The sequence below is a fragment of the Schistocerca nitens genome, chromosome 1 (assembly GCF_023898315.1).
Source record: "Schistocerca nitens isolate TAMUIC-IGC-003100 chromosome 1, iqSchNite1.1, whole genome shotgun sequence".
NCBI lineage: Eukaryota > Metazoa > Arthropoda > Insecta > Orthoptera > Acrididae > Schistocerca > Schistocerca nitens.
This window is the reverse complement of record NC_064614.1, coordinates 622,707,858-622,723,465: the sequence shown is the minus strand read 5'-3', so window position 1 is coordinate 622,723,465 and position 15,608 is coordinate 622,707,858. Positions and strand designations below refer to the sequence as shown.

Here is a 15,608-nt window from a genome sequence, read left to right as displayed (position 1 = left end):
CTCTTCTGGGAGAATGGGTGTTACTGCCAAAACATGAGATGGATGGCATCATTCACAGCATGCACTGTCGTTGTCAGATCTGTATTGCTGCCATAGGTGGTCACACATTAACCAGTTGTCAGAATGTATGTGCAAATCCGTTAAGCTGGGAAAAACGAAGAACATTTTTGTCTATGACTATGCATGTTGCAGTTGTTTACAATATGTATTCGTTACATTGTTTCTACTTAACTATGACCTGTTTGTAGTGTTTAGTGGGAAAATAAGTGCAACCTTGAAAAATTTCCATTTGTTGCTTTAATTTTGGACAGCAGTGTGTATGTATTGTATTGTAGGCCATGTGTTGATTGCTTTAAATAAAATTGTCTTGTATCCCATTACTGTAATCATTGTAATCATTTAAATATTTAATTATGACTTGTTTTTTCTTTCCCTCTAGTTAATAAGATTGAAGGAGCGGCTTGCAAGTCAGGAAGATGCCTCTTGTAGCAGCTCAGAGGAATCTGGTTATGAAGATGAAGAGGTCAGGCATTGTAAGTAAATTCAATACCTACCTCATTATAGTGAATGATAATGGAAACATACCAGTTGTTGTTGTTGTTGTTGTTGTTGTTGCTGTTGTTATGGTCTTCAGTCCAGAGACTGGTTTGATGCAGCTCTCCATGCTACTCTATCCTGTGCAAGCTTCTTCATCTCCCAGTACCTACTGCAGCCTACATCCTTCTGAATCTGCTTAGTGTATTCATCTCTTGGTCTCCCTCTACGATTTTTACCCTCCACGCTGCCCTCCAGTACCAAATTGGTGATCCCTTGATGCCTCAGAATATATCCTACCGACCGATCCCTTCTTTTAGTCAAGTTGTGCCACAAACTCCTCTTCTCCCTAATTCTATTCAATACCTCCTCATTAGTTGTGTGATCTACCCATCTTCAGCATTCTTCTGTAGCACCACATTTCGAAAGCTTCTATTCTGATCTTGTCTAAACTATTTATCATCCACGTTTCACTTCCATACATGGCTACACTCCATACAGATACTTTCAGAAACGACTTCCTGACACTTAAATCAATACTTGATGTTAACAAATTTCTCTTCTTCAGAAACGCTTTCCTTGCCATTGCCAGTCTACATTTTATATCCTCTCTACTTCGACCATCATCAGTTATTTTGCTCCCTAAATAGCAAAAATCCTTTACTACTTTAAGTGTCTCATTTCCTAATCTAATTCCCTCAGCATCACCCGACTTAATTCGACTACATTCCATTATCCTTGTTTTGCTTTTGTTGATGTTCATCTTATACCAGTAGAACAATCTGAACCATAGGAGTGCTTTTGTTTCTTCAGTTGTAACAATACATCAAATATCATGTATTATGTTTTAAGTATGAAAGAGATATTAAGGAACTACTTTTAATTGGGATGTGCCCACTTTCGTAACGAATGACTTGTACGTCTGTTTTTTCCATGTATATTTAATGGTTTTGTCTACTCATTGTCAAAACCGAAAGTAAGTCACAAACATTTAGGCAACTAGAAAAAACTTCAACACAGAACATCACAAACATTTTGTTCATCTCATTCTATAGGCCATGTCACATGTCTAGGTCCATTCCTTCTTTCATAAGAATTGTTGCTGCAGTACATAATCTGTATTAGGTTTTTGCACTTTATCTCTGCATCAGCATCATGAAAAGATGCTGATTCACTATTTACTTCCTGACTGGAGACATGTCAGCTACATTTATATGAAGATATTGTTCTCTTTTGAAGGCTTAGTCCCAAGCCATCCTAATCTGTCACAGAAACAATAAAAACAGTTTCAAAGAGATGTTGGAAAACGCAGCTGTAAACATGTCCTTTTTACTGTTTTGGAGAACATTGTTATAACTATAAAAGAAGGTGGCATTTTTCACTTTTCCTGTATTTATTTTAATAGTTCACACCAAATTTTTCGCATTTTAGGCTATTCGAAGTTATTTTCGCCAATAGAAAAATGTCATATACTCTGAAATGGCCACATCTTTAAATTTGTGTGTGTATTCGTTTTGGTTCACATAGGCTGTCTTGTTGGTCTGACAGGTTGCCATATTCAAGACAGGCTACGTGAACCAAAATGAACAGAACACAAATTTGAAGATATTTTTCTACTGCAGAAAATCACTTGTGAATAGCCTAAAAGGCAGAAACTAGTTGTGAACAAATAAAATAAACACAGCAGAAGTTAAAAATGCTACCTTTTTTTAATAAAAGTATTGCTGTGGTACCCACTATGAAGAAAAACATAATAACCACTGAGCCAACTGTTATTTCATTCTGTATTGGAATGGTATGCTTTGATTTTACTTCCAACACAATCTTAGAAATATATCAAACTTACATGTGCCTTTTTATGAATTACTAAATTTTATAGTGTTTCATCAGGATGTCAAAACTTGTTCGAGATGAACCTCCGCCGTGATCATTTTTACAGCAACGTTTACAAATTCTTTTCTTCAGAAATTCAAAAATACCATAAATTGATGTTAATTTCAAATGTTGCATTTGGTGGTTATCTTATGTGCCCTTCAGCTTTTATAAACAACTGTTATAAAAATTCTATCAAATCAGAATTCATCAATCTAGTTATTATCTGCTGCACTGAAGAATGTCTAAGAAAACTTTAGATCTCGTGAAGGCTTTTTTGTGTACGCATTACTCTATTGATAAATCATTCTTCCGACCTCCTGATAAGATGAACAGTCAGCAGCTGCAATGCTAGTTTGCAAAGCACCAACTGTCTCATTATTCTTGAATACAGATCATTGTGTACAAGGAAACTTGTCTTCATTTGTCAGTCCAGTTTTTTTAAGATTAATAATACACAGTCTTCACACATACCAAACTCATGGTGTTGAGAGCTGCTGTCATTTCCTCACTCCTGTATGGCTGTGAAACTTGGACAGTCTATCGCTGTGATATCAAAAAACTTGAGCACTTCCACAAAAAAATGGAGAGAGATTCATCTTGAACATTAATTGGGAGGACCTTGTGACCAACATTGTGGCTCTCAAGAAAGGGCATTTAAATAGCATTGAAGCAACCATCATTCCTCATCAACTGAGGTGGTTAGGCCATGTTCATTGCATGAGTTATACAAGGCTTTCCTGCCAAATCCTTTATGGTGAACTCTGCTCTGGCATTAGAACTCATGGAGCCCCTCTTAAAGTGCTTTAGGGACCAACATGCAGATGAGTTGTATAAACAAGGCAAGAATATGCTCTGGACCACTTTCTGTGGAAGAACACTACATCCACCACTTTCACCTCGTTTGAAGGGGAATCCCTAGACATGAAGAGTCCAAGCAACAAGCGAGAAAGCTCCGTCAACTATAAGCCTGTCCTCCTCCAACCACTCTGTATGATTTGTGGGGACACGTGCTTTATGCCAGGATTGGTCTGTTCAGCCACTGGAAACACATTCATAAGTTGAGTTGAAATGCTCATTCTATGCAGGAAGATATTTGCATGCTTGGATTTGAGTTGTAGCTGACGATGATGAGTGAAGAAGGAAACAAAAAGGGTATGGGGGTTTAAACCTCAAAATCTCTACACCAGAGCTCAGCTAGAATAAAATTACATTAAGAAGCACACTAAGATATTATATAAATATACTGTAGTAAGTCATAAGTAGGGCCCGGATTTTAATTACCTAAAAAACAGTGAAATATGCAAGCATTTATGACCTAAAACTTAGATAAATATGACCTTAAAAATAAAATATGACGTGATAGAAGTTTATTTAAAGCATTCTTGTTTGTTTATTTAATTTTTCATTCACCATAACGTAATACAAAATCCATGTATCAAAATATTGTAAGTATAGTTCTTTCTTTCTGTAGTGTTTGTGGCTAATTTGCACCTATTTTTTGGGTGTCTGAATGTTTTATTTTCTAAACACAAAGAACAGATGAGAAGATCATCTATCGAAACAGTAAAACATTTAATTACCTAAAAAACAGTGAAATATGCAAGCATTTATGACCTAAAACTTAGATAAATATGACCTTAAAAATAAAATATGACGTGATAGAAGTTTATTTAAAGCATTCTTGTTTGTTTATTTAATTTTTCATTCACCATAACGTAATACAAAATCCATGTATCAAAATATTGTAAGTATAGTTCTTTCTTTCTGTAGTGTTTGTGGCTAATTTGCACCTATTTTTTGGGTGTCTGAATGTTTTATTTTCTAAACACAAAGAACAGATGAGAAGATCATCTATCGAAACAGTAAAACATTTAATTACCTAAAAAACAGTGAAATATGCAAGCATTTATGACCTAAAACTTAGATAAATATGACCTTAAAAATAAAATATGACGTGATAGAAGTTTATTTAAAGCATTCTTGTTTGTTTATTTAATTTTTCATTCACCATAACGTAATACAAAATCCATGTATCAAAATATTGTAAGTATAGTTCTTTCTTTCTGTAGTGTTTGTGGCTAATTTGCACCTATTTTTTGGGTGTCTGAATGTTTTATTTTCTAAACACAAAGAACAGATGAGAAGATCATCTATCGAAACAGTAAAACAATGTTTTTATTTCTACATAGTATTTAAAGCATTTCACATTATTTAATATCGCATGTCAGCAAAGTTGCACTGGATCAAAAGGTGCATTTTTAGGTTTTCCATTGTCAAAGATCTACGGTTGTTGCTGAGGATAGTTTTGTACCTGGAAAAACTCCTCTCCACTTCACAAGACGTCACTGGAGTGTATTTGAAGGCAGCCAGGTCACTGGAGTTCAGCTTTGTTTCAGTATGTTCAAAAGTTGCGGCATTCCCTGACAGACTCACTAATTTTGCACAGTGTAGAATATCCAGGATTCCAGTGGAGAACACTTTGCAATTTGGTTTTCACTTTGTCAGTCACATGACCACGAGCTCGACCCAACTCATTCTGCACATGTTGAACAATACTCAGGCCCTCACATAGCTGAGTGCCAACAGCTTCGAGTCATTTGATGGCTTTTGATATCACTGAAAAATTGGCATTGATGTATGCCAAGTTTTGAGACAATGTATCTGTAAAAACTTCTTTCACAATTTTGATAGCACTTGATTCATCACTATCAAGCTCACAGAAGATTGTCTTTATTTGGGTGTAGTTGGTGCTGTAATACTCAGCAGCATTAAGCCAAGAACCCCATCGTGTAAGAACAGGTTTAGGTGGGAGGGGCGTTGAAGGTGCTTGTTCCTTGAATTTCTGCACACGTAGCGGAGCCTTCACATAGATTTTCTTGCCACAGGAAATTAATTTATCCATGTCAGGGTAATTTGATTGCACCTCTTCGGCAACTCTGTGCAGTGCATGTGCAAGGCAAGTGACGTACACCATACTGGGATAGAGAATCTGAAGCCCTTTGGCTGCTTTAGCCATATATGAAGCACCATCTGTTACAAGCAGCAAAATGTTGTCTCTCTTCACACCATCCGGCCACAGTAGCTTCAGAGAGTTGTCAAACAGAATAGCAATCGTCGAATTGTTTACTCTATCGAGAGCTTCATCTCCAGGGTCATCAACTTTTAGAACACCAACAACAACATTTGCAATATATCGCCCACTAATATCCGTAGTTTAATCTTATCGACAGCCAGATCTTTTGCTCAGCAATAGTAATTCGTATTTTGTTGAGCACACATTGTAGCATACGGATAAATAATTCTTTCACAGGGTAGATCCATCTGGAACTGGATGTGTTGTGTAGTTCTCCAAGAACCGTCTGAAGTGTGGATTCTTCAGTTTTTCCAATGGGATGTTGCAGGGCACCATCATCTCACACAAATCCTTGCACGGTTGATGACTGACCTGTCTGTTCAAATAACGGCGTTTGCCTGCTGTTATTTTCAGCACTTCATTTCACACAGCTGTTGTGTTTAGCGGTATTGCAGTGTTGTTGCACATTAAAGTGCTTTTCTGCACGAACTTTAATTTCACACAGCTTACAAAATAATATTTTCCCGTCAGTACTAAAGAACTTCTCTCCAAATTCTCGCACATATTCTTGCAACTTCATGCTGTCGGAGCACTTTGTTTTGTTGAACAAGGCAAAGGCTGTATTCAAACTGGTTGCTGGGAACACCTGTGTGACTGGGATGACTATTATGGCAGGAGCCGCCTTTGTTGGCTCTGAGAGTGTATTGTCGACTCTGCGCAACAATGTTTTATGTTCGCGAAACGACTGTTCTGGTACACCGATTTTCTGCTACAGTCCTGAGAATTAAAGCTGTGTATTAATTTATCTGTTTATCTTTCATAATAGCACGTTAAATATTGTCTCGTGAGCAACATATTCATTTTCTTATTCGTGTGTCCCGTAAGATGCGAGAAAAATATGACCTATTATACTAAAAGTAAGCTGCAGTATGACCTACTACTAAAATTTGTTGAAATATGACTTTAAATGCACAATCAAAATACATTTTTCGACACTAAAATGCCTAAATTTGTGTATAAATTGTTCTAAAATTCACCCTACAGTTCAGAAAAAAAAATATGACTTGTCATTAAAATCCGGGCCGTAGTCATAAGGCACCAGAGACGTGTAAGCATATCACAGTTCAAATCACAATCTGGTAATCACATTTTAGAATTGAGAACTCCTTAAACAGACTACAGTTACTTGCTTTCCTCATCATTTCCCAACCGAAGTAGTGCTGAGTTTCTTATTTATGACAGACAATCAGTGTATGCTTTTTCTTCTTTAATATATAAATGGCAAAATTTGCTTCATTTTTGTAATAACAGTATAACAATATCATTAGATGATTATGAAAAATGTGTGTGGTACGTAAGGACATGAGAACAACCACCACATACCACAACAAAGTGTAGTTCTGAAGTTCTAATTATAACCTCAAAAAAAGTACTAGTAACTAGTTCTTTGTTTGTTTTGCAGGTACACAACTGAATCCCCATTCCACAGTACCATAGCATGCTACTAAAGAAACCAAAACAAAATATCACAGCCCATTGATGAAGTGGAATATTGTGTGGTTTTCGGTAGCAGTGGAAATGTTGCCGCCGTGTCAGGCCAATCCACATGCCTAAGAAGTCTAGACAATCCAGATGACTTATTCAGCCATCTGGATTGGACAGAGATGGTAACATTTTCACTGTTGCTGTAAGTAAATTACCATGTCATACTTCTTACTGGCAATGTGCTGCGCCATTTTGTTTTGGCTTCTGTAACGGCATGATGACATGTTGATTTCAGTGAGTACTTGGACAACTGACATTTACCTGCAAAAAAACAAAAATTGTGGAAATTTGAAGCTTTCCCTGTGCATAGATTGTTCCATTATATTTCTGGCAATCTGGCAGATGTGTGTAACTTTTTGCCATAACATAAGTGTTGCTTGCCATATGCTGTCACTAGATCCTCTCAGCATAAAAGTTGTGACTGAATATTAGTTTTGATCCAGAATTTATATTTGTTGCCACTGAACACCAGACATTCCAAATTTGATCTGCACTCAACCAGAAGGTTTGTAACACTCGCACAGTACTGAGTTAGACATGGCCATGTTGCACCTTGCCTTCATAAGGCTCTATTATCCAGTCGAGACCAACTACAGGTTAAACTTGATTCCTTGGGTTTTTGGTCTCAATATGTAATGTGTGTGTGTTGGGGGGGGGGGGGGGGGGGGGCAAGAGATACAGAGAGACATTAGAGGTACAAATTTTATAGGTTGTCATGCTACCGGCATGAAGACGAAACCTTATTGCTTGGAAATTGGCTGTTAAAAAAAGTTGTGAATGGGGATCTTTTTACTGAAATGTTTACTTTTATTAAAACTTCAGCAGTCTTCCCCCCGAAATGTTCTTCGTTTGTTTTCTTCTTTTGGATTTACTTAAGCATTCAACAAATGATTGTTTTTGTAGAGAAGCAGCTGTAACTTCCTACCACTAAACACAGTGCTTCTGTGGTTTAAGGTTTTTATCAATATTATATATTCTGTCTTTTTGCAAAGCCAGAACTGATGCACACTCATAGGGTGTGGTGATCTCTTCTGGTGTCATGAGGGTTATAATCCAACTCCGTGTTGGACTGGGATTAGTCTCTTCACTCATTTCAAAATACGAAAACAGTGAGCAATGCACATCACAAAGCATTTGATAACAGCTACCACGAAAGTGCTTGCTGGGATTGGGAGTGTTTTAATGAGGTAGTTTAGGCCCAATCTCGGCCAGCATTTGATGCAATCACAGTTCAAAACATCCACCACCTAAAACTGCATGTTAAAGTGTCTGCATTACACCACCTTTTGAAGTTTAGCTACCAGACAAACATATGTGATTCTTTGTTCTAAAGGTGCTAGGTCCGTGGTCGAGTCCTTCGTTGGTGTTATGTGGTTCATATACAAGCCATTCAACTGCCCACAATTGGTGTGGCATGGGAGCATCTAGCGCATTGATTTATCTTTGCATCTGTGCACTTCTTATTTTGCATACATGTTCTTACACACATTATCCTTCCAAACTGGGCTTGAGCAGATAATGTGCAATACCAGCAGCCAAAAAGTGGTTCAATTTTTTATATTTATATGCAGATAATAAAGCTACTTCAAACTGACTGTGATAAAGTAGTTCATTGGGATACAATTCACTATGAAATAACATTTATTAGGAAGTTTGTATTTTCGGATTTTGAGGCAGAATTCGCTTATTTGTTCACATTTATAGCAAATGAGAATTTTTCAAGTCCGTAACTATTGCCATTAGTGTTGTGCCAAGTAAAGTTCTGGTGTTCGAAACCAATGTCAGACTACATTCACACTGCCCCAGTCCTGGGAAGTGCTGATCCAAGCCACACTGACAGGGGAATCACATCTACTCATCATCACCAATTTCATTCAAATTTATGGTATATGCAGAGCTTGGCCAGGAATGAAAGTGACAGAAGTGGGTGCCCCAAATGACCAACCATTTAGAATAAATAGCATTTTTGGAGCAGGTCTTGCAAGGCATGAGGCATTTATTTGAGCATAGTTTCCAGGCAGGGGTGGTACAGTGGCAAGAGGACAGAATGATAATGCGAGGATTGATGTATCGAGTCCTTGTCTGAAAATGTTTCTTTTTATTTTCAGTTTTTATGTTTCTTACACTGCAGATAAACAAAAACGGTGGTTGATGTAGGTATTGTATTTATTAACATTTTCATAAAAAGGCATGAAAAGGAAAGGCGACTGATAATTTAGGATTGAAAGTAAATTTCCAGGAAGGGGTTATAAGATGTACTTGAGAACTTTGTATATAAAATTAGATATTGTTGTTAGTTTACTGTCAGTGATTTCATGTGCTAGGGTGATATTTGTTGTAAAAGTAGTGGAAGCATCTTTCGCATGTGATAAATGCCACAATTTTACAATTACAAGATTGTTTTGAAGTTCTAAGTAAAAATTGATTTTGTTTTCGTTTGTAAAAGTTCTCTCTCGTCATAAAGTTTGACAACAAATCATGCGTATCACATCATTTCGGCAAATGTTGGAGTGGGTACCTGGTGATATTCAATGGAATGTATTTTGATGCAGTGATTTCTCAAAATTTCCTTTCTGTGTTATGGAAACCTTAATAAACATAATATATTGATCATCATTTCAGTTAATTTACAATGTAAGTAATTCAAAAATTGTAAATAAAAACATTTACATCAAAGGACTCGATCACACGCGCCTCCGATTACCGTTCTGCGCTGTTTCCACTGCAACAACCATTGCCTGGAAACTACAATTGCATAAATAGTACATGCCTTGCGAGGTCTGCCTAAAAAATACTGTTTTTCCTGAAAGCTCAGATATATGAAGCTCCCAATTGTGTCGCTTCCATTTCAGACCAAGCCCTGCATCTACCAAAAATTTAGGCAAAATCAGTGATGAGGAGTAGGCACAGTCCCATTGTGAGACAGCTCATGCCACTATTGCACACTGGGCCAGGAGGTTGAAGGAAAGGGGGGGGGGGGGTTCTGTTTTTAATACTTCAAAACAGATAAGAGAAGTCAGTCACATCAGTTTATGAAGTTATTGTTTGTCTTAATATATGGTGTACTTTCAACACTGATTTTTTAATTCTTGGAACATTTTTTAGTCAGTTTGAAGAGGGTATTTGGTTAAAAGATCAGTGGTGAACTGTGCACCTTTCCCTAATTGGTCACGGTTGTTGGAAATGGTACTATTTGTCAAGCAATTTTGTGTGGTTTACAAGTGTTGTTTTGAAAACTATAATCACCTGCTATTTCCCCTTCACTATGCATTACTGCAAATGAAGCTTTGATAAAATTGAGAAAAATAATTTGAATTAGGAATGATACTTTTATCTACCTTCTTTCAGAGGTAAATGTGAGTTATTGTCATGACAGTGAGCTGACAGGTTTCCACCCATGTTCAGCATAGCCATAAACTGTACTTTTAGATTCCTGTACGAGTTTAATTATCAACAAACAGAAACTCCAATTATATTGTAACTTTTTCCTTGACAGAAATCATTTAGAATATACAATCTTTTGGTACAGTCTTACAATAACTCACACCACACAGTATAAAAACAAGTTGCCAATTAATTCTCATCTAAATCGTGCAGTTAACTGTAATGTACATTTGTATTTGAAACCAGAAGTGTAGAATATTCCATAAATAAGTTAATGTGGAAGGACTGTAATAAAAGCCTTTGTCATTTTATGAAGTTGTTTCCCACTTGCAGATGAAGCATGGCAAGTGACAAAAGTACAAATACATTTATAACTGTTCCTGTGACTAAGACAGTCAGTGTTTGTTTATCAATTTTGGTTCCATGGTTCTGGAAGCTTGTAGTACCATAGTTGTATATAATTGCATGTTGAGGTTCAACACTATTCCCACTTTCTGAAATTAAAATTTATGAAACCATGGCAAGTAGAACTGTGTTTCGGTGGACTTGTCCTTGGTCACCTGATTTTTATTCTAAGTTTTTAGGGTTATTCTCTGAAACTACATCTAAACTCTCTCCAGTTTGATTGTACTTTCAACTGAAAGAAAAATAAAAAGGTATAAGAAGGTATGGCATTTTACTTCCCCATTGCCACAGACCAGTGTAACTAAATTGTGTGTGTTCAGAAAGACAACTGTTCAAATTGTCATTGGGCATTTTAGAGTTTGCATTTCAATGGTTTCCCTAAGTAACGTAATGCAAATGCTGGAATGGTTCCTTTGTTAAGAGCATGGCCGATTATCTTCCACAATCTGAACTCTGTGCATGTTCTCCATTTCTAATCCTGATCTTCCTACCTTTCGCACATAGTGATCACCTGAAAATGGTGGTAGAGAGAAAAATCACTGGGTGTGATGGAGTTTTGTCTAATAATTACAGCTGATTTTTGCTATTTGTTGTGTGCACACTGTTTAATGTAGGGCTTTCATTTTGTTTTAATGCATGTATTCAGCTTTAACATTGACTAGAGTCTTATGTTAATGGGCCACTATGCTATGCATTTAAAGAACACACCTGAAATACTATGTTGCTGCAGTCTTAAGTCATGGCTTGTAGTTATTTGTGTTCAGAAGATGAATGTCTCGTATAACATGAGCCATTTGGTTTTATTCAATATACTCTGTTGGCTTATGTTGTAACCAGGTCCATTATACCTTCTGAAAAAGACAGTTTTAAAATTGCCGAAGCCTGGATAAGCAGTTCCAATAAACCTTTATTTGCAACTAGTTGGCTGATTTTTGTAAATCTCTCCAAACTAATAATCACAGGCCAATAAAAGAAAAAGTATGTCACTTAATAATTTTAAGCTGTGAACCCCATGTTTAAGATATCATAAAATATTGATAAAACTTGTAATTTTTTTGGTCATTGATATGTTTAGACAATTTCTTCATTCTCGTTTTTCCTTTCTCATTCTTTTTATTTAAAGGGAGGATGGTGAAAACACTTTTCCCGTTGTTCAAGAGGTGTGGCTTGAGGGGTACAGTGATATACAGTTGACAGATATTAGCAGTGAAAACTTTCATAAGAAATATGTGAAATTTTTACTACAGAAGTCCAAACTTGGCTCTGCCCACTTGTGCAGGCAGTATTAAATATAATTGATGTCATTGTCTTGGTCTGTCCCAACTCAGCTACCCATGTGAATACTGCAAAGGAAAACAATGGGCTTGATATCACAGCCCAAAATTACCAGCTTTCAGAACTTCAATGTGTGCAACATATTTAAAATAAAAGATAGGAAACCATTGTCACTTGTAGAATTTACTCTGATTATGGACCATGAGAAGCACTTGGTAGGAGTAGTGGCTTTTTTGGCTGATAGCTTACACCATACAGCCAGATCATACTTACATAAAATATACAGGTATTGATAGAAAATTAGTGTTAAAATGTGCATGAGCATGCGAGTGCAGAAAATTAGTGTTAGAATGCGCACAAGCAGGTAAGCGCGCGTGCGTGCACATTCTCTCCCCCTCTCCCCCCTCTCCCCCCTCTAGCCCCTCTCGCCCCTCTCGCCCCTCTCCCCCTCCCTCCCTCTCTTTCGACGGAACATATGCAGTTACAGGTAAACCAATACGGTATAATCAGTGTAAAATCAAATATTATAGAATATATTTGCACAATACACTGTCACTGATATGTTGGTTTTAGAAGCAGACTATCTGCAACAACAGTGAATCTGTACATCAAATGGAAAAGACTATGGTTCTGTGATCCAGGAGTGTCCAGTTAAGCACTGTATAGTTAGGTCTGAGGCAATCAATTTCTGTTTGTTGGTTTCATATTCATTCCTTTTAAGAAGAAACTTAGCACAGAGATACTGTCAGCATGGAGAGTAGGAGTTAAAAATAATAGTACTCTGACTTTTGAATCTTCACTCTGAATTTCTGTTGTTGCTTTTGATTTATGTTGTGTGACTCTTGGGTCATGGGTGACATTTGTATACCCAAACTGTATGACTTCTTCTCTTAGTAATGTCACTGGTATTGAAATAGATATTAATAAACATTTTCTGATGTGTGTAATTTCAAAATAAATTGTTGAAATATTAAAATATATTCCTAAGCTGAGAACTTGTTGCTGTGTAATTAAAAAATTTCCTTAGCTGTTGTACTCCAATTAAAATAATCTTTTGACTCAAGCAAGTTTCAATGAATCTAGTGGTAAGGATTGATTGTCAGCCAATTGCGGCTGTTTCTTGGGCTCCATATTCTTGCTGTGTCGCCTGTTCTGCGAGCACAGGCCATTTTGTCAGGTGATGTGGTTGTGCCTGCAGGGTTTTGAAGGGGGCCAGGTGGTGCTGGCCACATGGGGAAGGAGTGCCCAGTACACATTGGTTTTCACATTTCGCTACTATAAATCTATTTTTATGCTAATAAGGTCAAGGTATATTTGCTGCTGAGGTTAGTCCTTGATAAAGTTTTAGTTTCTGTACAAAGATGTTGAAAAAATGTCAGATTCACAATCTTTATTACACAATTGTAAATAAACTATTTGGTTAAAAACTTAAATCTTATAGTCTGATGTTATATCTTTCCTTCTGTGGTTACAGTTATTATGATGTTTTGAAAATTAAAAAAAGCCTACAGCACTTAACTTGAAGAGCTCTTAGTGAAAAATGTGGTAGCTTGACATTTAATGGGCTTTAGAAAAGAAGGGAGTGGAAAAAGAGACGACAAGCACAGTGAAGGAGATGTACTGTAGAAGACTGATTTGACTGAAAGTGGGAAATGAATGGACAGATTGTTTCCAGCAAACAGGTATGAAACAAGGCAGTGCATTGTCCTCTTCATTGTGGCCTTGCATGAGATGCCACTAAGGTGGCAGAAAAAACTGGAGAAGATAAGATGAAAGCAGTGGTGTTTGTGGATGACCTGACGGTCTGGAGAAACAGGAAGGAGGAGATTCAGGAACAGCTGAATGCTTGGGAAGAAAGCATTAGACAGTTTGGGATGAAGTTTAATGAAAACAAATATGAAATACTGCTTACAACTAGAAAGAAAGATAGACCAGTTAGTAGAATAAAAGAAGGTGGAACTTGTCAAGGACTTGGGAAGTGCGATAGAGGAGAATGGAATAAATGGGAAAAAGACCACTAAAATGTGGTAGGGAGGTAGTGTTAGGAGCCTGGTTTGGAATAAAGTCATCCCACAAAGAAAGAAAGAAAAAAAAAGAATTGAAAACTAGAGGATTCCCAAGAAGATACATGAATTGGAGATGTGAAAGAAACAACCAAGGTAAGACCAAAGGATATATGGCTGCTAAAAGGCGTGGAAGAGTGTTCTGAGAAAAGAGGCGAGGACTGAACCTGAGTGAACACAGAAAGATGCTGAGAAAACAGGACTTATGTTCCAACAGACCCAGCCTGGGGCTGGAAATTGTTCAAGATGATGATGTCGTATAATACTTCTCACAAAAGAGACCATCATACTTCTCACATCTGCATTCTAAGTTGACATTACAGTTACAGTGTACTGTGGTAAGATTAAATGAAACAAAATTGTCTGTTTTACACTTTAGCATGAAAACACACTATTGGTGTGTTAATAGAAATATTGTTAATTCAAAGACATGTTAAACCTCTATTTAAGCTTACTGTTAACTTTCTATAAGAAAACTATGTTCTCATAGTGAAGCGGTCATCAAATTAATAGCTCTCAGATTATGTAGTACAGTGCTTTTATTAGTGTAATAAACTGTTTTGTTATTTTATTTCTGTATCCTGAATGGAAAAAGCTGATAATTTACATGAATTATTATTCCCTGGTTGTAGTAGTTGATCAGTGTATTAGATTGCAATGAAGATTTGTCTCAGCTAAGGGCATACAGAATTGGAATCACTGAATTGTTCTGTATCTCATGTCGATATCATCAAAACTTGAGCAAAGCTTCAGTAATAGTTATCATTCTACTATCCTTGATAAGACATCTACAGTAACTTGCAGAAAACAAGACATTGTCAGCTGGCTACAACAACAACACAGCTGTAGAAAGGTTGAATTACTGGATCTTGTGGCCCAGAATAAACCACTTTTACCTCTGTGAGTTATAGATGAACTGCAAAGAAATTGGCTGTAGAGTCCTCAGACTGCTTTCATATCACTGCCATTTCAGTTCCTTTGAACTCATATGGTTTCAACTTAAGGGTTATGTGGCACGAAACAACAAAAAATGGATGCTGGCAGAAGTGGAAATATTGATAAAGAATGCTACAAACCAAACTTCATCAGATTTTCATTCTGTTCTTGACATATGAGGGAAGTAATAATGAAAGCATGGAAGTGTCATAGAAAGTAATGTAGGACAACTTACTATTTCATATCATTCTGACAGCAGTTTTAGTGACTACACAGAAGATAGTGAAAGTGATTCAGATGTAACTGGTGTGCATCCTTAAGTGGTATAGCATGTTGCCAAAAATTCAGTTGTGGTCACCTCTTACAATTTTCTCCAATTTTTTACATGAATTGTTATATTCCAACATGCCTGTTATTGAAACTCATCTTAGTGTTGTTATTCACCTGTAAATTGTGATTATGGCACCTTAATGCATGACTGTACCTACAGAAGCAGCAGCCCCTACCTGTGCCCTCTC

At 36.8% G+C, this 15,608-nt stretch overlaps 1 protein-coding gene across 3 annotated transcripts in view; it reads left to right on the top strand.

The window, feature by feature from the left end:
* The window catches only part of LOC126257526 (uncharacterized), a 178,103-nt gene that overhangs the window by 146,669 nt on the left and 15,826 nt on the right, over positions 1-15,608 (top strand). For all 3 annotated transcript variants that reach the window (XM_049955570.1, XM_049955571.1, XM_049955572.1), the window contains one exon: positions 440-533. In XM_049955570.1, the coding sequence (XP_049811527.1) occupies positions 440-533 (94 nt within the window). The remainder of the gene's footprint in view (positions 1-439; positions 534-15,608) is intronic.